The sequence below is a fragment of the Nomascus leucogenys genome, chromosome 13, assembly GCF_006542625.1.
Source record: "Nomascus leucogenys isolate Asia chromosome 13, Asia_NLE_v1, whole genome shotgun sequence".
Classification (NCBI taxonomy): domain Eukaryota; kingdom Metazoa; phylum Chordata; class Mammalia; order Primates; family Hylobatidae; genus Nomascus; species Nomascus leucogenys.
In genome coordinates this window covers 89072320-89095155 of record NC_044393.1, presented here as the reverse complement: position 1 = coordinate 89095155, position 22836 = coordinate 89072320, and the positions used below count along the sequence as shown (strand labels likewise).

At 46.2% G+C, this 22836-nt stretch overlaps 1 protein-coding gene across 1 annotated transcript in view; it reads left to right on the top strand.

Annotated features, from left to right (window-relative positions):
- The first annotated feature begins 18328 nt into the window (after nt 1-18328).
- Nucleotides 18329-22836, top strand: part of PARP12 (poly(ADP-ribose) polymerase family member 12) — a 40316-nt gene continuing 35808 nt past the window's right edge. Inside the window, exon 1 of the mRNA XM_030825845.1 lies at nt 18329-19519. Within this exon, the coding sequence (XP_030681705.1) occupies nt 19194-19519 (326 nt within the window). The 5' untranslated portion in view covers nt 18329-19193. The remainder of the gene's footprint in view (nt 19520-22836) is intronic.

Sequence of the window (22836 nt, the reverse complement as noted above, 5' to 3'; positions counted from 1 at the left end):
AGGCAAATGTAACCTGGGACAAAAGATTTGAAATAACAATAAGAGATGGTATTTGACCCTCTCCTATGCCTATTTATTTGAGACAGAGTCTCACTCTGTCCCCCAGGCTGGTATGATCTTGGCTCACTGCAGCCTCCACCTCCCGGGTTCGAGTGATTCTCCTGCCTCAGCCTCCCAAGTAGCTGGGACTACAGGCATGCATCACCATGCCCGGCTAATCTGTGTGTGTGTGTGTGTGTTTTTTTGTTGTTCTTTTTTTTAGTAGAGATGGGGTTTTACCATGTTGGCCAGGCTGGTCTCGAACTCCTGGCTTCAAGCAATCCACCCGCCTTGGCCTCCCAAAATGCTGGGGTTACAGGTGTGAGTCACCACCCCCAGCTTCCTATGCTCTTATTCTAGAAGCTGTCCTGTTTCTGGGTGCCCTGGAGGAGTTTCGTACATCATGTATCAATCCCACCACCATCCTCTCACCTCCCACTTATCACAACCTCCAATTTCAGTTTTCCCATCCAACCTCTCATCTTTGCAAATTTTGGGTTTTTTTTTTTTTTTTTTTTTTTTTTTTTTTTTTTTTTTTTTTGCTGAGACAGGATCTTACTCTGTTGCCCAGGCAGGAGTGCAGTGGTGCAGTCACAGCTTACTCCAGCCTCGACCTCCTGGACTCAAGCCATCCTCACCTCAGTCTCCTGAGATGCTGGGACCACAGGCGTGCACCACCACACCCAGCTAATTTTTAAATTTTTTGTAAAGAAAACTTGCCCAGCCTGGTCTCGAACTCCTGGGCCCAAGCAATCCTCCTGCCTTGGCCTTCCAAAGTGCTGAAATTACAGGTGTGAGCCACTGCACGCAGCCCAGATTTTTGTCTCTTACCCTCTGGGACCTGTATTAGGGCTCTCTAGAGGGACAGAACTAATAGGAGATAGATTAGATAGATAGATAGATAGATAGATAGATAGATAGATAGATAGATAGATACATACATACATACATACATACATAGGAGTTTATTAGGTATTAACAGTATCACAAGGTCCCACAATAGGCCATCTGCAAGCCGGGGAGCAAGGAGAGCCAGTCTGAGTTCTAAGACTGAAGAACTTGGAGTCCGATGTTCAAGGGCAGGAAGCATCCAGCACAGGAGAAAGATGTAGGCTGGGAGGCTAGGCCAGTCTATTCAACGTTTTTCTGCCTGCTTTATATTCTAGCTGTGCTGGCAGCTGATTAGATGGTGCCCACTAGATTAAGGATGGGTCTGCCTATCACCTTTGGTCTTGGTGAGTCTTCATTCTAACCTGTTAGACTCCATGGAATCCGACGGCTAGGAATACAGACTGCAGTCAGAGTCAAATGGGTTAAATTCTGGCTCTACCTTTACTAACTGGTCCTGGGCAAGTTATATAACCTTGCTGTACCTCAGTTTTCTGCGACATACTTATCAACCTCACTAGGCTATTGAGGGATTAAATAAATGAAAACATAGGGCGCACTCAAGGACAGTGCCTGGCACAAGGAGACGCTGACTGCTAGCCATCAGATCAAGCTCCTCTCTGCTGCTGTATAGAATGCCATCTGAGTTCCACCAGCTGCCAACCAATGTACTTATTCAAGTTACTGCAACGAGTGTGAACAAGATTAGACTAAAGGCAGGGCATCCACAAGAGAGCAAAGGGGACGGCGGCCTAAGGGACAGAATCCTACTGGAGAAGGAAGCCAGAGTCCAGACATAAGCCTGGGAAAGTGCAGAAATCCTGGGACATGGGCTAGGGAGCCTGAGGTACATTTAAGTTTCTGGAATAAGGCTACCAGGTGGTTAATAGTGGCTGGTTACCTCTGGGAGGATGGGAATCAGAAGGGAGAGATAATTGAGGTTGGGGATTTTCACTTTACTTTTATGTTTTTGTGTAATTAGGAGAGACAAATGTGTTGTACCGTGAGGTATGTGTTAACTGCGCCCAAGACACACTAGTCACACCATCATACCTGTGCACAGCCCGCAAGAAATTAGCCTGCCTGCTCCTGGTGTGCTGCACTGACAGCCCGGTGGGATGGGGTGGGTCAGGGCTGGTGAATGGGGCACGGTAAATCCCAGGGAGCTTGGCTGCGAAGCGCTCCCTCCTCCCCTGCTCTCTACCAAGTTTGGCTTCTATTTCTACCCTTTTCACTTTTTTGGTTACTTTTCCATGTTTCGTCTGTCTTTCCTACCAGCCTGAGTTTAAGGCTAGGACTGGTATTCTCTTATCATCAGCACCTCCCACACAGTTTAGTACAAATCTCAAAATAACATTGAGTAAACCCATGAACATGGATATTCCTCATGCTCGCTCTCTCCCTTTCCCCACCCCTGCGCACTCTTCGCTCTCCCTCTGGCAGCCATACGGGATGGGGGGAGTGGAAGAAAGAGAGTAAAGAGAAATGGAGAACAATGGGGAAAGAACCCTTTACAATTTGAGAATTCTGCCAACTATTAAGAACTATAGAAATTCACCAATATGGTGTTAAAAAGAATGAGTGTTTCAGGTTTCTTTATGAGAAAAAGGAGGAGGAGTAGATTTTCCTTTAATGAGATAAACTGTGTGAATGAGCTGGATTAAAAATATATACACCTCACTTAGAACCTAAAACTTAAATTTTTTATTGTACTTGCTTTGTAAACTTTATATAGGTGTGCTTCACTTTGTAAATATCAAATATAGTCATGGTTAATGTGTGAAACTATAAAATAGATCAATAAGGTGGTACCAAGTTATGAAAGGACTTTGGTCACCTGCAGATGACACAGAACGGTATTTTCAGAGCTCATGAAGACCTCCATGGTTGCTGGGCTCTGCTTTAACTTCTGGGCAGTGTGATGCTTAGGAAAGCAGTTGCTCAGTGGTGCGGGAGTGGACAAAGATGTGAGTCTGGGCTGGTCAGGGAGAGAAGCCTGGCAGAAAGCAGGGTGAGCAGAACGCAAGCTCCCGCCTTGGTTCCTGCAGTCCACCTGAATGGAGGCAGCTTGCACTTCGGTATCTGGTTCCAAATCCCCGCCTTCAGTCCAAAACTTGCTTCCCTGTGAATGGGCCTGGACAATCTTCAGTTGCACAGGCCAGGAGTCTGGGTGATCTCAAATCTTCCCTCTTCCCACCACAACCAGTGACTCTCAAAGCCCTGCCGGCTCATCCTCATGTGCCTCAGTCCACCTGCTCCTGGCCTCGCTTCAGCTCTCACTGGAGCTCTTGGGATCAAGACCAAAATCCTTAATGTGGTGAATTAGTCAGATGTAGATTCAGCTGTGAGGCAGAGAAAACCCAGAATACAAATGGCTTAAACAAGATAGAAGGCAGGAGATAGGTGTTCCAGGACTGAGACCACTTCCCGAGGGGGTCAGGGCCAGGATCTGCCCTCTGCTGGCCTGCCGTCCTTGGCACATGGCTTCACCTCCCCATCCCAGATAGCTGCGTGCAGCCTGCAGCCTCCAGAGGGAGGAAGGGTGACCCTGTAATCACTTTATTGTCTAGTTTCTCTATTCTTGAGAGACTTAAAAGCCTGGACTTTGGAGGCCACAAGATTCGAGCAACCTAATGTCTGGCTGGCCTTGACAAGTTATTTAATCCCTCCTAATTGAGTCTTTATTTCTTCAGCTCTGATGTAGGTATAATAGTAATTTATACTAAACATGGTGGTTATGAAAAGTAGATGAGATAATCCACAGAGCTTAGCACTGTGCCTGGCACATGTGTAATAAATGTAGTAGTGATTTTTTTTTTTTTTTTTTTTTGAGAAAGTCTCACTCTGTCGCCCAGGCTGGAGTGCAGTGGCACCATCTCGGCTCACTGCAACCTCCGTTTCCCGGGTTCAAGTGTTTAATATTTGATATTTGTCACCATGATGCGGCAGTTTATCTGGGGTGGAGACAACGTCCCCTGTCCTCTGCAGGGTTTGTCTGCAGTGGAGACACTCCCCTACATCCGCTGCGGGGTTGGCAGCTGCTTCCTGTTGCTCTCTGGGTCACCACACGCTTTACATCAGGTCTCTTCCTAGGGCTCTGCGACACTGCTGTCTGTCTGTGGTTCCGCCACCTCGCTGGCCGCACGCAGGTGAGAGCAGGTGAGAGGTGGGAAAGGCCACACCCCTCTGCCTGCTCCTCCCCGAGCTCCCACAGTGCTCTCACAGTGAGGGCGCCAGGCCTCTCCAAAGGGTTTGAGCATTGAAAGGAATTGTGAGAAAATGTTTAATTTGTCCACTCAATCAGATGATTCCTCCCAGTCTAAGGGAGAATGAACCTGCTTAAGAACAGCCCAGGCCCTGGCCTTGCTTCCATTTCAGGACCTTCTCTCTGCTTTCGGTCTGTTTTCTGCCAGGGTACCCTGGAAGACGCAGATGGCACCTCCAGCTGTCTGACTGGGGAGTTTAAGATGATTTACAGGCCGGGCGTGGTGGCTCACGCCTGTAATCCGAGCACTTTGGGAGGCCGAGGCAGGCAGATCACGAGGTCAGGAGATCGAGCCCATCCTGGCTAACAGGTGAAACCCTGTCTCCATTTAAAAAAAAAAAATACAAAAAATTAGCCGGGTGTGGTGGCAGGTGCCTGTAGTCCTAGCTACATGGGAGGCTGGGGCAGCAGAATGGCATGAACCCGGGAGGCGGAGCTTGCAGTGAGCCGAGATCATGCCTCTGCACTCCAGCCTGGGTGACAGAGCGAGACTCCATCTCAAAAAAAAAAAAAAAAAAAAAAAAAAAAAAAGATTATTTATAATGGGCCAGGCGCAGTAGCTCATGCTGGTAATCCCAGCACTTTGGTAGGCTGAGGCAGGCAGATCATGAGGTCAGGAGTTTGAGACCAGCCTGACCAACATGATGAAACCCCATCTCTACTAAAAACACAAAAATTAGCCAGGTGCAGTGGCACGCACCGGTAATACCAGCTACTCAGGAGGCTGAGGCAGGAGAATCGCTTGAACCCAGGAGGCAGAGGTTGCAGTGAGTCGAGATTGCGCCACTGCACTCCAGCCTGGGCAACAGAGTGAGACTCTGTGTAAAAAATAATAATAATAATAATAATAATAATAAATAATAATAATAAAGATTATTTACAATGGAGTGAGCAAGGGTTAGAGAAAACAAAAAGGGATGAGGCAGCATCCTGGGGTTAGCAGCAAAAAGGAGCCCTTACCCCACTGAAGGTCTAGGGAAGGGAGAAGTTACCAGAATGCTAAGGAAGAGCTGTGTGGAGCTGGCCTCCGGACAGGAGCCGTGGCCTCTGGCACAAGGATATGACCAGCCACTCAAGGAAAAGCCGGGGATCTGCGCGCCCATCCGCACTCTCCTCTCTGATCACCTGCCAGCTCTTGGCATGGGTGAGTCTCCATGGAAGATAGCTGGGGATGCTTCTGACCCCATCCATCGAGGTCAGCCTCTGGGAGCACAGAACAGGGTATAGGAGAGTGGAAAGTGGACCTAGAGGGGCAGATGGAAACTACGCAGCACAAATCCTCCACTCCTCAAAATCTCCACACCCACCTCTTAGGAAAACCAACCCCTTCTACCAAGGAGGACTGATTTCACTGAATCATCGGCTGCAATCACCCAGTGATTCCCCGAAGTCTGTTATTCAGTGAAGAATAATAATGTTAGAGGGTGGAGGGCAGGAAGGTGAACCTTGGCCACTCTGTGGGGTAGGGGAGGGACCTTGGCACTCCAAAGACTGGATCCTTCTCAGCTCTTCTTGCCAGTAGGAGGTGAAGATCTGCCTGTTTTCTTCTGATCTCAGCTCACTGCAACCTCCACCTCCCGGTTCAAGCAATTCTTCTCCCTCAACCTCCCAAGTAGCTGGGATTACAGGCGTGTGCCACCATTCCTGACTAATTTTTGTATTTTTAGTAGAGATAGGGTTTCGCTCTATTGGCCAGGCTGGTCTCAAACTCCTGACCTCAAGTGATCTACCTGTCTCTGCCTCCCAAAGTGCTGGGATTACAGGCATGAGCCACTGAACCTGGCCTAAATTTTCTCTTCTTACAAGGACATCTGTCATTGAATTAGGGCCCACTCTAATTACTTCTTTTTAATTTAATTACATCTTTACAGACCCCACCTTCAAATACAGTTACATTCCGAGGTATTAGGGATTAGGACTTCAACGTAGGAATTTTGGGAGCAGGGAACACAATTCCATCTCTAACACGACTGGCTCAAGTACATACATATATATTCCCGAGACTGACAACTCTCAGGACAATTGATAAAGCCATGATAAAAACAGAAGCTGTCTTTCTTTCTACCACATATGTGGAGATCCCCCGACCACGGGAGTGATGGCCAATGCGTGAGAGAGAGCGTTCTTTACAGAGCCATCAGCCTGCCCACGACCTCCAAATGATTGCTTTACCTTAGGCTAGATGCAATCTGCAAGCAGGGCTTCTAGCCCCACTCAAGTCCAGTGCAAGTCCTCAGGGATTAATATGGGCTCCACCTGGGTGGTGGGATGATGGGTGATGTTTGTTCCTTTTTCTTTCCTCAAATATTTACTGAATATCAGGTACTGAACTAGGTAGGCCGGGGGTGGGGGTCCATGGGAAAAAGGTAGGGTCCCTTCTGTCACAGTGGAGGTTACAGCCAAGTCAACTAGTAATGTGCTAGAGTCATCATTGCAACAGCTCTGAAGTCTGGTCCCAGGGGTCACACACTGTCCCAGTTGTCACACACTGTCCCAGTCCTGGCATCAAGCCTCAGGCAGCAGTGCAGACTTACCCTTCCCTCTGTGGGGATTATCTCCACCCATGAGTGATGTTCCTGTGACTTGACCCACAGAGCACACTGTGGACATCATCTGCTCTGCCTAGATGCCTTTGGCTTCCTTTTGCCCTGCGGGTATGCCCGTCTGCAAGCTTTGCTTCTAAGGCCTACATCAAAATTCTTCAGGCCAGGCGCGGTGGCTCATGCCTGTAATCCCAGCACTTTGGGAGGCCAAGGCGGTCACGAGGTCATGAGATCGAGACCATCCTGGCTAACATGATGAAACCCCGTCTCTACTAAAAATACAAAAAATTAGCCAGGCGTAGTGGCCCCAGCCTGTAGTCGCAGCTACTCGGGAGGCTGAGGCAGGAGAATGGCGTGAACCCAGGAGGCGGAGCTTGCGGTGAGCCGAGATCGCCCCACTGCACTCCAGGCTGGGTGACAGAGCGAGACTCTGTCTCAAAAAAAAAAAACTCTTCAGCGGCCTGCCCTTGGGCTACTGTAGGATCCACTTTGTCCAGGTGCAAATGCGAGTGCAGAGAGCCAGAAGGACCTAGGACTTTACTTCTGCCCCCATGCACACTCCCCTGCTGGCCTTTGCCAATGCTGGATGGATGACCAATGCAGTGGTATGACAGCCTAGAGGAGGGACAAACTCGGGGAGATTTACAGTCGATCCCCATTATTTGCAGATTCTGTATATGCAAATTTGCCTAAGCACTAAAATTTATCTGTAACCCCCAAATCAATACGTATTGTGTTTTCACTGTTGTTTTTGGACATATTCAGAGCAGTGAAAAAAGTTGAGTGTGCAACTACAGCTGAGGTTGAGCAAGGCAACCTTCTTCTTGTTTCAGTTCTCATAACGAGTGTCCTTTTTGAGATCTATTTAGTGCTGCATTTTTTGCATTGTTGTGATTTTTGTGGATGATTTTGCTGTTTGCAGTGGCTCCTAAGAGTAGTGCTGAAGTACTGTGTGGTGTTTCTGAGTTTGAGAAGGCTGTGAAGTGCCTCACAGAGAAAACACACGTGTTTGGTAAGCTTTCTTCAGGCATGAGTTATAGTGCCGTCATCTGTGAGGTCAATGCTAATGAATTAACACTATCTATTAAATAAAGTGTCTTTAAATAGAAAAACACATAAAACAAGGTTGTGTATTGATCAGTTGGCAAGTATGTGATCAGACACTCATAGGAACCTAGCCCTGTATTTCCCCTAGGAGCGATGGATCAGTTTCAGTAAGTGTCCACAGCAACTTTACAGAACACAACGGCTGCCAAAGAACAGGAGTCCACTATACATTCCAGAGGTCCCCCTTGTGTTCAGGCTGAGGCAGGGACGTTGCTTGTCTTCTCCCTGTTCCCTCCCTGGCTTCTCCCACTCTTACACCAGCTTCTCCTGGGAGCACTTCCTTAATAAAGAACTTGCACAAGAATCAACATCTCAAAGTCAGCTTTAGAGAACTGGACCTGAAACAGAAAGGAAGCATGCTTCTCTCTTCCCTCCAGGAAGTTCCTTACCCCCTGTTAAAACTGATCCCCCCTCTTCCTCAGAGACCAGCCCTGTACAATGTGAGGTACTAGGAGGGCAGTTGTGGTCAAGCTACAAAATAACAAGGTCTTGTTCTGTGATCGTTCAGACAATAGACTCCCACATTTGTTATGGCAGCCCTAGGAGATGAATTCAGCACTCAGGAGAAGATATGATCCACTTGTCTCTGAGATTGGAAGAGCAGCATATGCACTAATACACAATGCACATAATACATAGTAAAGATGGGTTCCACAGTGATTCCTCCCAGAACAAATAAAGTCCGCCCCAAGGTGACTGCTGTCTTTCCATAAACAGCACAGGGGCATTTTTGAAACAACAGATTCACTCCTTAAATAATGATTTAATTTCCTCATAAGCAAACCCTTACCACATTTCAAATAACCTCTCTGATCACCATCTTCTATCCTCCAAACTCTTTTACTTTATATATCTTCATTGTTATTAGTATAATTTTCTTAATAAACAATGTATTTATTTTGTATTAATTTATTATGCATTGTATCTTCCTTAGCTTTTCTGTACCACTGCAACTACGTTTTGATTTATTTCAGATTTCCAATCCCTGACCTTTCACACTGTCTCTTGTACGTTCTTCGCCTTCTCTTTCCTTTCCATGCCCAGATTGGTTCCATAATCTACTAAAACAATTGCCCCTTTGCAAAGGCCCTCAAAACATGCCTTGGTCTCCCTCCACTGAATGCAAAAGCCAGAACCCCAATCCATGTTGAACCTAACTTCTTTGCAACTCAGAGGCAGTTGACCTCTGTTGGGAAAAAACACCAATCACATAATTGGCTGACTGCTTTAACTTTAATGTATGATCTTCAGACTTAAATGGGACTTACCATTGTCTGGTAATCCTACGTTTTGCTGGTAGAATTGGTCTTTTCATCAGAGACAACTGGATCATATCTTCTTCCCCTTTCTTACCCCTCACTGTAGCCCCACCTTCGGCTGGTGATCTTCCTTCACATCTCACTGAGAAAACAGAAAGCTGAATTAGTTACCTAAGGCTGCTATGATGGTTAATACTGAGTGTCAACTTGACTGGATTGAAGGATGCAAAGTATTAATCCTGGTTGTGTCTGTAAGGGTGTTGCCAAAGGAGATTAACATTTGAGTCAGTGGCATGGGAAAGGCAGACCCACCCTTAATCTGGTGGGCACCATCTAATCAGCTGCCAGCAAACATAAAGCAGGCAAAAAAACGTGAAAAGGCGAGACTGACCTAGTCTCTCAGCCTACATCTTTCTCCTGTGCTGGATGCTTCCTGCCCTCAAGCATCGGACTCCAAGTGCTTCAGTTTTGGGACTCCAACTGGCTCTCCTTGCTCCTCAAGCTTGCAGACAGCCTATTGTGACTTTTATATATAATATTTATATATATAATATAAAGTATTAACATTCATATATTATACTTTTATTATTTATATATGTATATAAATATAATATAAAAGTTAATACTTCTATATATACTTTTATTAAGTATTAACATATATGTGTATATATATACACTAAGTATATATATACTAAGTATATATATAATATATTAATACACTATATATATATATATATATATACACACACTAAGGAAGTTCTAGGGGCTAGTAGTCCAAAATCTAGGTGTCAGTAGGGCCATTCTTCCTCTGAAGTCTCCAGGGAAGAATCCTTCCTCACCTATGCCAGCTTCTGGTGACTGCCATTGATCAGTTTTGTTCCTTGATTTATATGCATCATTCCAATCTCTGCCTCTGTTGTCACCTGGCCTTCGTCCTGTGTGCCTATCTCTGTGCCCAAATTTCCTTCTTCTTCTAAGGCACCTATCATTGGATTAGGGTTCACCCTAATACAGGATGACCTCACCTTAACTTGATTACACCTGCAAAGACTCTACTTACAAATAAGGTCACATTCATAGATTCTGGATGGACATGAATTTTGGGTGGAGGAATTTTGGGGGGAACACTATTTAACCAAATGTAAAGGCCTTCCCTCATCTTACCGCAAGGCTAGATACAAACCTACTCACAAATGCTACACCCTTCCTTTCTGTCTTACCTGCGTTATGAAAAATACAGGTCCCTACCAACAGGAGGGCAGGTCCTTGTCTCTACCAACATGAATCCCCCAATTTATGGGCAGTATGTTCCCTCTTTGTTGCTGCAGTTACCCCCTCACCTAACATCAACAATGTTCCCACTAGATCATTTCCAGCAGAATGAAACTATGCATTAGCATCTCTCATCTTAAGACAAAAGATAGGCTGGGTGCAGTGGCTCACGCTTGTAATCTCAGCACTTTGGGAGATCGAGGCAGATGGATCACCTGAGGTCAGGAGTTCGAAACCAGCCTGGCCAACATGGCAAAACTCCATCTCTACTAAAAATGCAAAAATTAGTGGGGCGTGGTCGTGGGCATCTGTAATCCTAGCTACTCGGGAGGCTGAGGCAGGAAAATCGCTTGAACCTGGAAGGTGGAGGTTGCAGTGAGCCGAGATCGCGAAACTGCACTCCAGCCTGAGTGACAGAGTGAGACTCCATCTCAAAATAAATAAATAAATAAATAAATAAATACATAAAGATAAACAAATCCTTGACTTCACATACCCCTCTCGTCAGTTATTCCCACCACCTTACCCTGCTTCCCTTTGCAGAAAAACTTACTACTAACTGAAGCAGAAGTTGGCAACTGGAAGAGGGGAGCTGATGTAACAAAAACCTACATGTGACACTGGTTTTAGGACCGGGCTGTAGGCAGAAACCTGAAGAGTGGCCAGGGAACTGCTGGTGGAGGCTGGAATAGCAGTCACCAACCTTTTATTGCAAGCTGAGAAAGGGGGCCTTTGTTACAGAGACTGTCACCTTTGTTAGCCTGGAAGATGGAAAATGTTGCAGAGAAACTTGTGGATCTGGCTAAAAAGATTTTTAGGCTTAAAGCAGAATAAGACAATTGCCTTCTGTTAGCTGTGTATAACAAGGTATTGCAAGAAAGAGATGTTACTTACACAAAGAACTGTTTGGTTTTTAAGCAGAATTTAGAAAAAATATTTCCAGCACTTGCTAGGTTAGAAAATAAAACTATTTTTACTCCTACCCCTCTGGCTGGCAAAAAAGTAAGAAGTGACCTTGGAAAAGATCAAGTCCAGGGCCTGCCAGTAAAATGTGGCTTGACATTCAAGATCAAATGAAGGGTGCAGCTATCACACCCTTGAAGACATCAGAAAGATTTAAGGTGGTATTTTATAGACTTTTCAGCTGAAGGGACTTTCCTTTCTAGGAATCTTAATGGCATTCCAAGTTCTACCAACTTGGAAAAGAAGGGATACAGACAGTTCCAAAATAAAGAAAAATTTGCTCCCAATTTTCTATGGGCAGGAAGCAGGCTGAGAAATCTACTCCACTGCCAATATGAGCCATTTCTTGTAGGAAAAGGATGACTCTGAGAGTCAAGAGCTGGCATGAAAAATGGAGAATCTTGATAAATGCTTGCGTAGTGGGGCTTGTTCTCTTGGGAGCTACCTAACACCCTATAAAGCAGCTCAGGATAGAATACTAAATAATGAGAGCCACACAGAGAGAGATTGCAGGATGAAAGACCATCTTGAAGGTTCTAACTGCAGCTGAGTTGCCAGCTGAATGTAGCCACTGGAGTGACTTTTGCTATACCATATGAGACAGAAGAACTGCCCAGCTGAGTCCCGTTCACACACAGAATCATGAAAAATAAATCATTATTATTTTTAGTCACTAAGTTTTAGGCTGGTTGTTATGCGGCACAGACAAAACATTTCTCTATCTTTATTCGATCTCTTGATAGTGCACTCAATATAGCTGATCATCCCTTCCTATTGAAAAACTTAAATATCTGGCATTTATGACTCCATATTCTTCTGGTTTTCCTCCCACCCCACTGCCTTCTCCTTTAAACCTTAGCTCTGTCAGTCTCCTCCTTCTCTTTTAGAGGGGCAGGTCCTTGGAGTTCTCATTTACACTCTCTTCTAGGGTGAACTCATGCAGTCCCGTAGGTTTAAGTACCATCTGTATGTTCATAACTCTAGTACTGACCTCTTCTGTAAATGTCAGACTCACAGATTCAATGTCTTCTGGGTATTTTTCCACTTGTATGTTTTTATAGGTATCTTCTAACTATCCTTCTGCCTTAAAATCCTTTATAACCTATGTTTTAAAAGGGTACCCAGGATTTTTTTTTGTTTTGAGACAGTCTAGCTCTGTCACCCAGGCTGGAGTGCAGTGGCACCATCTCAACTCACTGCAACCTCTGTCTCCCGGGTTCAAACGATTCCCACGTGTCAGTCTCCTAAGCAGCTGGGATTACAGGCACATGCCACCCTGCCCAGCTAATTTTTGATTTTTAAGTAAAGATGGGGTTTCGCCATGTTGGCCAAGCTGGCCTCGAACTCCTGGCCTCAAGTGATCCACCTGCCTCGGACTCCCAAAGTGTTGGGATTACAGGCGTGAGCCACCGCACTCAACCCTAGGATTTGTTTTAATCAGGTATACCAAGACACATAGACACAGAAATGACTATGATGAAATAAGTTTTTATACTCACAGATCTCTAGAAACAGGAAAGCAGAGCGTGCCACACAAGGCCACACGGAGAGGCACCAGTACATGTCAGGAGATGGAGACAGTGAGGAGAAAACATAGCCGAGAGCCTCTGTTGTGGTTCCTGGGTTGAGGCAGGGTAAGCAAGCTTAGCATAGGCTAGTTTTAATTAGTTCAGTAGACTCTGGGGTTATAGGGGCTGTCCCTAGTTGTCTGGTACATGGACCTGGGGCAATTAGGAAAAGAGAATACTGGCCTACAGTATGACAGCCCCATGAGAACCCTGATGAAGGAGGTGATTGGAAGTATGGACTCTGGGTTGGTTGGTTTGCATATGAAAGGAAAGCTCAGAGGTGAGTTGTTAGCTATATCTAGGAATTAGCTAGCCCTGGGACAGGTAGTCCTTCTAGTGTCGAGAAGGCCCCAAGATGTCAAAGCATCAAATATAGAAACCAGAAAATGTGATTATTACGCTTGATAATCCTTTCTATTTCTGTAAAGTCAGTAGTAATGACTCCTCTTTCATTCTTGATGTTAGTAATTTTAGTCTTCTTTTTTTTTTTTTTTTAGTCACTCTAGGCAAAGAATTATAAATTTTTTATCTTATCCAAGAGCCAACTTTTCGTTTTACTGCTTTGTATTCTTTTTAAATTTTCTGTTGCGTTTCTACTCTAATCTTTATTATTTCCTTCCTTTTGGGCTCAGTGTGCTCTTATTTTTCTAGTTTCTAAGATGGAATGTTAGGATATTGATTTGAGATCTTTTTTTGTGTAGGCATTCACAGATACACATTTCCCTTGAAACAATGCTTTCACTACATCTCATAAATTTGTTTTCATTTTCATCTATCTCAAAGTATTTTCTAATTTCCCTTGTGATTTCTTATTTGACTTATTATTTAGAAGTATATTTTCTAATTTTACATATTTGTGAATTTTCCAAATTTCTGTTATTGACTTCTACTTTTATTCCATTATGGCAAGAGAACATACTTCATATAATTTATTTTATGATTTTTTTTTTTTTTTTTTTTTTTTTTTTTTTTTTTTTGAGATGGAGTCTCGCTCTGTCGCCCAGGCTGGAGTGCGGTGGCGCAATCTTGGCTCACTGCAAACTCTGCCTCCCGGGTTCACGCCATTCTCCTGCCTCAGCCTCTCCGAGTAGCTGGGACTACAGGCGCCTGCCATCACGCCTGGCTAATTTTTTGTATTTTTAGTAGAGACGGGGTTTCACCGTGGTCTCGATCTCCTGACCTCATGATCCGCCTGCCTCGGCCTCCCAAAGTGCTGGGATTACAAGCGTGAGCCACCACGCCCAGCCCTAATTTTTGTATTTTTAGTAGAGACGGGGGTTTCACCATGTTGGCCAGGCTGGTCTCGAACTCCTGACCTCAGGTGATCCACCCACCTTGGCCTCCCAAAATGCTGGGATTACAGGCGTGAGCCACTGTGCCCGGCCTCATGTATTTTATTGGTTATTGGTTGCACTAGGAATTACCAGCAACATCTTAATTTATAAAAATCCAGTTTGGATTAATACCAATTTAATTTCCACAGTATATAAAAACTGCTTCTCTATGGCTTCACTTTCCTTCCCCATTTCCTTCTGCTGTTATTGTCACAAATTACAACTTCAAAACATTGTCCATCAACTTATATTTGTAATTACTGCATTATGTAGTTGTCTTAAATCAGATGAGGGGGGTTACAAACAAAAAATACATTTATACTGTCTTTTTCATTTACCTGTGTAGTTACCTTTACTGGTGCTTTTCTTTCTTCATGAGAATTCCAGTTACTGTTTAGTATCTTTTACTTTCAGCCCAAAAGACTCTCCTTATGTTTCTCCTAGTGCTAGCAACTAATGGTCTCAGCTTTAGTTTATCTGGGAATATCTTAATTTCTCCTTCATTTCTGAAAGATAGTTTTGCTGGATATAAGATTCTTGGTTGATTCTTTTCACATTTTGAATACATCATCACACTACCTTCTGCATGCATGGTTTTGATGAGAAGTTAACTGTTAATTTTATTGTTGATTCCTTGTGCATGATGAGTTGCTACTTTCTTGCTGCTTTCAAGATTCTCTTTGTCTTTCAAAAGTTTGATTATGATGTATCTAGGTGTAGATCTATTTGAGTTTTTCCTACTTGGAATTCATTAAGCTTCTCGGATGTGTAGATTAATGTTTTTCATCAAATTTGAGAAATTTTAGCCAAAATTTCTTCATATATTCTTTCTTTCCTTTCTCTCTCTCTCCTCCTTCTAAGACTTCCATTTTGTGTTGTTGCTATATCTGATGGTGTCCCACAGGTCTCTGAGGCGCTTTTCATTCTTCTTTTTCCTTTCTGTTCCACAGACCAGATAATCATCAATTGATTTATCTTCAAGTTTGCTGATTTTTTTTCTTTCGCATGCTCAAATCTGCTGCTGAACCCTTCTAGTGAATTTATCATTTCAGTTATTGTACTTTTTGGCTCCAGAACCTTTATTGGTTCCTTATTATAATTTCTGTGTCTTTATTAATATTCTGTTTGACAAGGCATCATTCTCATCCTTTCTTTTACGTTTTTAGAGATGGTTTCCTTTAGCTCTTTGAACATATCAAAAATAGCTGATTTACACTCTTTGTCTACAAAGTTCAACATCTGGGTTTTCTTAGGAACAGTTTTTATTGATTGCTCTTATTTCCTTTGTATGGGTCTTACTTTCTTGTTTCTTTGCAAGTCACATAATTTTTAGTTGAAAATTGGACATTTCAAATAATGTGCCAACTCTCAAAGTCAGATACTCCTCTCTTCTCAGGGTTTGATTGTGCTTATTTTAGTATTAGGTTGGTGCAAAAATAATTGCGGTTTGCACCAACCTAATAGTTGCTGTTTGTTTAGTAACTTTTTTGAATTAATTTTTTAAAGTGTGTATCCTTATTGTGTGTGACTATTGAAGTCTCTACTTGGTCAACTAATGATTAGATGGAGATTTCCTTAAACACCTGGAATCAATACGTCTCCTAGTCTTTGCCAAGGGGCTCTGTATGCACTTTGGGGCATGTCTTCAATTTTCATTAGGCAGTTTGCAACTCTGCATAGCTTTTATTTCCTGCTAGCACAGAGCCTCAGTGTCAGCTAGTAGTGAGAGGTTAGGATCTTCTCAGGTGTTAACAGAGCACGTGCACAGCCCTACGCCTGCACATGGCCTTCTAAATTCCTAAAAATATACTGGAGCTTTTCAAAGCCCCTATGGACATCTCATCCTTCAACGTTTCCTTTTACATTTCTTTGTTAGTCTATTGTTTGCCCCTACTGTTACCTATTGCCTCAGCCAGTCACGATGTTAAAATATTTGACAAATAACTCCCTCTTCAGGTGGAAAAACCTTCAGGACTGAGCTAGTTCCAAAGAGGTTGAATAAAGACAAGCCTTTTCAGGATTTTTTTCCAGGGACCCACTAGATAGGTCAAATAGTGACCCTTCTTTGGGAATGAGACTTTGAAGTAGCTCCAGCCCTGTCTTCTCCCTCTGGTACGGGTACTAGGAACATGGGCTGTAAGTTTTCAAGGCTGCCGTGGAACTAGAGATGGGGGGGCGATAGGACTAGGGTAAATTAAAATACTATAAATATTGCTGATCCTACTGAGAGTTTGCTGTTTTTCCTGACTAAATGCTAGATGGGTTGCTGCAAACCTTTGACTAATTTCTAGGGCTCTAAGAAAGTTGATTCTGACAATTTTTGTCAGTTCTTTCATTGCTTCCTTTATGGAAGGGCAAACTTGCTGGGATACTTAATCCACCATTTTCACTGACATCACTCTTCCTTTCTTTTTAAAAAATGTTATTTTATTGCAAAACAATATGGAAACCACAACTAAAATTAACTTTTTTTTTGAGACAGAGTCTTGCTCTGTCACCCAGGCTGGAGTGCAATGGTGCGATCTTGACTCACTGCAACCTCCGCCTCCCCAGGTCAAACGATTTTCCTGCCTCAGCCTCCCGGGTAGCTGGGATTACAGGCACACACCATCCCACTTGGCTACTATTTATATTTTTAGTAGAGATGGGGTTTCACCATGTTGGCCAGGCTGGTCTTGAACTCCTGACCTCAAGTGATCCACCCCCCTCGGCCTCCCAAAGTGCTGGGATTACATGCGTGAGCCATCGCACTCTGCCTAACATTTTAAATTAAAAATTAACATTTTAGGCTAGGCGTGGTGGCTCACTGTAATCCCAGCACTTTAGGAATCTGAGGTGGGAGGACTGCTTGAGGCCAGGAGTTCAAGATCAGCCTGGGCAACATATGAGGCAGTGTCTCCACAAAAAAATATGAAAATTTTCTGGGCATGGTGGCACGTGCCTCTAGACTCAGCTACTTGGGAGGCTAAGGTGGGAGGTTCGCTTGAGCCCAGAAGTTCCAGGTTGTAGTGAGCTATGATTGTACCATTATACTACAGCCTGGGTGACAGACCAAGACCTTGTCTCTAAAACAATAACAAAAACAAAATTAACACTTTATACAATGAAAACATTAAAATCACAAAATCCAAGAGAAAACCCTTCATTCAATTTCCTAATTAAATTCATTTTCATTTGTCCATGTTACTATCTAGTCTTTATCCATACACTTATTTACATTTTTGTAGTAATACTACAGGTAATTTTTCTTTTTTTTTTTTTTAAAGATGGAGTCTCACTCTGTCGCCCAGGCTGCAGTGCAGTGTCATGATCTCCGCTCACTGCAATCTCTGCCTCCCGGATTCAAGCGATTCTCCTGCCTGTCTCCCGAGTAGCTGGGATTACTGGCGCCCGCTACCAGGCCCGGCTAATTTTTACACTTTTAGCAGAGACGAGGTTTTACCACGTTGGCCAGGCTGGTCTCAAACTACTGACCTCAAGTGATCCGCCTGCCTTGACCTCCCAAAGAGCTGGGATTACAGGCGTGAGCCACTGCGCCTGGCCTATAGTTAAGATTTTTATATTCATTTTTAGTGAATGTTATACCATAAGTACTTTCCCCCCACAATCCTTCTGCCTCTCATCTTCGCTTTTCCATTTTCCTAATACCTCCTACTGCCTCCTCTCAATTACCCTTGTGTGTTTCTTCATCTTTCTCCGTGCTTATTCAAAAATGTCCTGCCACACACACACACACACACACACACACAGGCTTCTCTTTTTGTTATTCAGCCATTTAAAAAATTAATTCTTGATCATTCAACTTGATTATTTAGACATTTCTGTACAGCCATCTTTTCTCGTTTAACACCACATCATGGCTGTCTGTCCCTCTTCCGCACACAGAGATCTAACGCATGCTTGTTAAACAGTCTTCGTAATAGTCTTTAAAGATCAGCCACACTGTTCCCATTTAACCCTACCTCCCAGGTAGGGTTCCCCCAGTAACACTTTCACACATAACTTATTTCCTGTTCCTTTTACTTCTGGAAGATTCCGAGAGGAAAGATCGCTGGGTCAAAGATCACGCGCGTTTTCAATTTTAATAGCTATTCCTGGATTACTTCCTCAAAGGGCTCTAACAACTCGCATTGCTCTTAGCGTGTGAGAGGGTCCTTTGCTCTGAAGGGTCTTCTAAAATATTTGTTCAATCGTTACTTAGCAGGGGCTGGGAGTAACGGATTTTTTTTTATTTTTTTGAGACGGAGTCAAGCTCTGTCGCCCAGGCTGGAGTGCAGTGGCACGATCTCGGCTCACGGATTTGCTCTTTTAAAGGACACACCCTTTTATGTTTAAATGAAGGAACTCATTGATGCGCCGAGGCGAAAGGAACATTTAATTATGTGCGTCTTCCATGCGGAGTGATCGCTTTTGTCACTTGTTCGAGGGGTGGGAGCTCCCGTCAGTTGTCCCTGTTTCTGTGAGCCGTCCACGAAGCCGGGGCTCGGCCCGGGCGACGCTGAGCGGCTTTAACCGGCGGTGTCCAGCCGGCTCCGCCAGCGCTGCCGCCGCCCTCGAGGCTCCCTCTGACTGAAGGCGCTCTGAGCATCGCGGCATTTGGGGCTCCTGGTCCCTCAAACATCCAGGGAAGCCATTTTCAGGGACTAAGGACTAGCCCCCGCGAGCCGCCACAGCCCTCGCCCGCGCTCCGGGCCGAACGCCAGAGCTCACGAGCTCCAGAGCTCCCGTCGGGCGGCGGCCTCACAGCTGGGGGCCCTGAGGCGGAAGGCGCAGCCGCTCAGCTGCGGGCCGGGGGCGTGGCGAGGGCGCACAGGTTCTGTTTTTCGCCGGCCCGGGGCCGCTTTCGGTTTCGTTTCCCGCCGGCGTCTCCACCCTGCGAGAGCCGCCCGCCAGCCAGCGTCCGCCGCCGTCCGCGTCGCGCCACCCGCAGTCCGACGGGCACAGGCCCAGCGGCCATGGCCCAGGCCGGCGTCGTCGGTGAGGTGACCCAGGTGCTGTGCGCGGCCGGGGGCGCCCTGGAGCTGCCCGAGCTGCGGCGCCGCTTGCGGATGGGCTTGAGCGCCGACGCGTTGGAGCGGCTGCTGCGGCAGCGTGGGCGCTTCGTGGTGGCGGTGCGGGCGGGCGGCGCAGCCGCGGCCCCGGAGCGCGTGGTGCTGGCCGCGTCGTCGCTGCGCCTGTGCCGCGCGCACCAGGGCTCCAAGCCCGGCTGCATAGGGCTCTGCGCGCAGCTGCACCTCTGCAGGTTCATGGTCTATGGCGCCTGCAAGTTCCTGAGAGCCGGGTAAGGCGCCGCGCCCCCACGCACTTCCAGCCCGCTTGGGGGTCCTACTTGAAGTTTGAGCAGACAATTCGGTCGCTCTGCCCCGGCCTCGCCCCGTGATTCACTAAAGCGAGCGTTTATTGAGCACCTGCGGAGTACCTGGCACAGTGCGAGGGACTCGGGGTCGAGTGGGGTCCTTTAGACGCCTGGGGGGAGAGAGTGATTTACATAGAGCTCGGTAGTGCAGGGTGGAACACCCGGGTGTGGCCGTGTGGGGTGGGGAGGCAGGGAGGCGGCGGCCTAGGGGAACTCCACGACGCCGCGGGTTGCCCCTTGCCAGCTTTGAGGCCAGTGAAGGTTTTCTCTGCCCAGCAGCTGGAAGGGATCTTTAAACCCCGTTCAACCCTATTTATCCGCTTACAAACTGGAAAATGCAAGCTCCCTGCCATCGCCCACAAGGTCCTGGGGCACTAGTCCCTGCCCACCCGGGACCCTTCTGTGCCTGGAACACACCCCCCCGCCCCCGCCCCGGGCATTTCTGGGAGCCTTTGCTCTGCCTGGAGTGCCCTTCCTGCTCTTGGTTGGCCCTGTTTGTTAATCCTTCAGGCCTCAACCTAAAGATCACATCCCATTTGAGGGTTTTTCCTCCCCTTACTCTTGGTCACAGGGAACTGTTTATTTTCCTCATGGCACCCAGCTGCCAGTAGAATAGAAACTCCCTGAGGGCAGAGGCTCCAGCTGTCTCCCCAGCACTTAGCGTCCATGTTCTGTGCATAGCACGTGGCCAGTGGGATGTGTGGAAGGGATTGCTGAGGTTTATGCTAAATAATTTGGGCCTCACCCTGAAGGTAATGGGGCGGATAAAATGGCAGGAGAGAGCAACCATCAGGTTTGCATTTTAAGAAGTCTAAGGTAGTGGTGTGGGTGCCAATTTAAGGGAGGATATTGTGGGGCAACCACTGGGAAGCTAGTCATCTAGGAGAATTCCTTCCTCCCCTGCTCCCTCCTTTCTCGCTTGCTCCCTGTTTTGTGTGTCTGTGTGTATGTTTGTCTTAATAGATATTTCTTGCTCATGTCAGGCCCAGCAGTGAGCATGGGGTGGGGGGCCTTGATCCATACAGTCATTCAGGGATCCAGGCTGACTGACCTCCGCTCTGTGCCCCTCAGCACATGGCTCTTGAGGCCAGCCTAGGTATCAAGTTCCAGGGGGCTGATTGAAACAGGGTTGCATGGGAGGTTTTTGTGGGCCAGGTCTAGAAGTGGTGGATTTCCTTTCACCCACATCGCATTGACCAGAAGCTGTCTCGTGACTCTGTCTAGATGTAGGGTGGCTGGGAAAGGTAGTCTCTAGGAAGCAGCTGTCTGGAAGTATCTAGATTAGAGCTTTCCAAGGGCTACGTGTGTGAGAAATTTGGGATAGTTGGTGACGGTGTGATGAGAGGATATGTGAGAGGTGACGACTCTTCAGTCTCTGTTCCTGCGGTGGCCTGGGTGTTGTTCACTGAGAGAGCAAGAGAGGGTTTTAGTTTGGAAGCATGCCCAGGAGGCAGCTGTTCAGGTCAGAAGCTTGGGAGGAAGGCCAGGGCCCCAGTGCGCTGGGCTGGTTTGGGAGATACTGGGTGGTGTATGTTGTAGCTGCAGCCCCAGGAGTGGATCAGATCTGAGGTAGCGTCTGAGGCCCGAAAAGAGGCTGAGGGTGGAACTCTGGGGAAATCAGCCTTCAGGGATGAGGCAGTCCAGGGGAGAGCAGGGAACAACAGCCCACGAGGAAGAAGGTACACAGTAAATGGTGGCTGGATGGAGCCAGTCATGGGGGTAACTGGTAGATCTGTTTCATGTTCATATTTGGTAAAATAAAGATGGCAGCCCTGTTGTTAAGCTAGTTCCCAAAATGTGGGGTCAGGTCTGACTTGTCTCAGAAATCCGTAGTGTGGTATTTACTGGCTCAGATGACCTTGAGTTTTCTTCTTTCTTCAGTTTCCTCTTTTCCTTGTTTACACAGGTGAGTTTCTTGAGCCTTCCATTTCTGACTCACTTTAGGGAGAGCGGGTGTGGCTGGCTGCAATTCTCTGCTTCCCCTGTGACTCTGCTTGTCTTCCTGAACCACAGGGTCAGTTCTTTTAGAAATAGGTCATCAGTCCTGCTGCAGAGCTGGTGCGGAGTCCTGGGTCCCTGACTGTTAGTTCCCTGCTCAGGAGGCATTGAGCCTGGTGGTCTAGGGCACAGTGCCAAGATCCAGCCCACCTTGTTTCAACCTGGGCTCTGCTCCGTGCTAGCTGGTGGCTTTGGGCGAGTGACTTTACCTCCAGGTCTCAGTTCCCTCATCTGCAAAGTGGAGTTAATGATATTACTCCCCTCACAGGCTGGTTGAGGACTGAATGAGTTAACTCGTAAAACATTTTGGCAATCCCCGATATTTGGCAGTTGCTCAATAAATTTTAGTTGTCATTATCATTGTTATCATCAGTCATCATTACACTTATTAGATATATTTGGCTCTGGCAGCACCAAATTATTTGCCCCTCTTCTGGAATGTTCTTCCTTTCTCTTGCTGTCTCCTCCTCACCCTTTAAGTATTCCACTCAGGCTTTATGCCATCCAGCATGCTCCCCTGATTTCTTCCCCAGTTCTCTCCCAGCCCTGACTGGCTCAGGTGCCCTTCCACTCTGCGCTGATGGATTCTGACCACAGCTGACGTTGCACTTTCCACTCCGTATCAGAGTCCCCTCTATGTCTGTCACCTCCACTAGATGAGGGAAAGAGAGCAGGCAAGGATGGCTTCAGAGTTTTTGGTCTGTGCAGTGGGAGAGGGAAGTTGCCTTTTACTGAGCTGGGGGATTCTGTAAAAGATGCAGGTTTGGGGTGGATCAGGGTTTGGCATTCTCCTGAGATGTGGCATAGGAGGCATGGCAGTGCCAGAGTCAAACAAATGCTGTTGGCCTGACTCTTCTGGGTCCTGGTGACTCAGGCAGTCATTTAAAGGTTTATCTTTGGGTTCTCAGGGCATGGTGCCAGTGTCTGGCTCACCCTGGTGCTTATCAGACGCTTGTGGATGGAAAGAATGGAGGAAGAGAAAAAAAAAAAAAAAAAAAAAAAAAGAGAGTTGGGTTCAGGGCTCTGTGTGTGTGTGTATACATGCCTGCATGCATGCACATATGTAACCTATAATGAAAAGATGCCATGCTTGTTGATTCAGCCTGTGGCTAACTGCTTACTGACTGACTGCTGTGCAGCAACTCCTCTTTGTCATTCTCATCAAATGCTTGTTCAGAGGCGCTGTCCTGGGCCTTAGACCTTGCAAGGCCCCATCTCCTCCTTGGTAAATACACATTGGATTT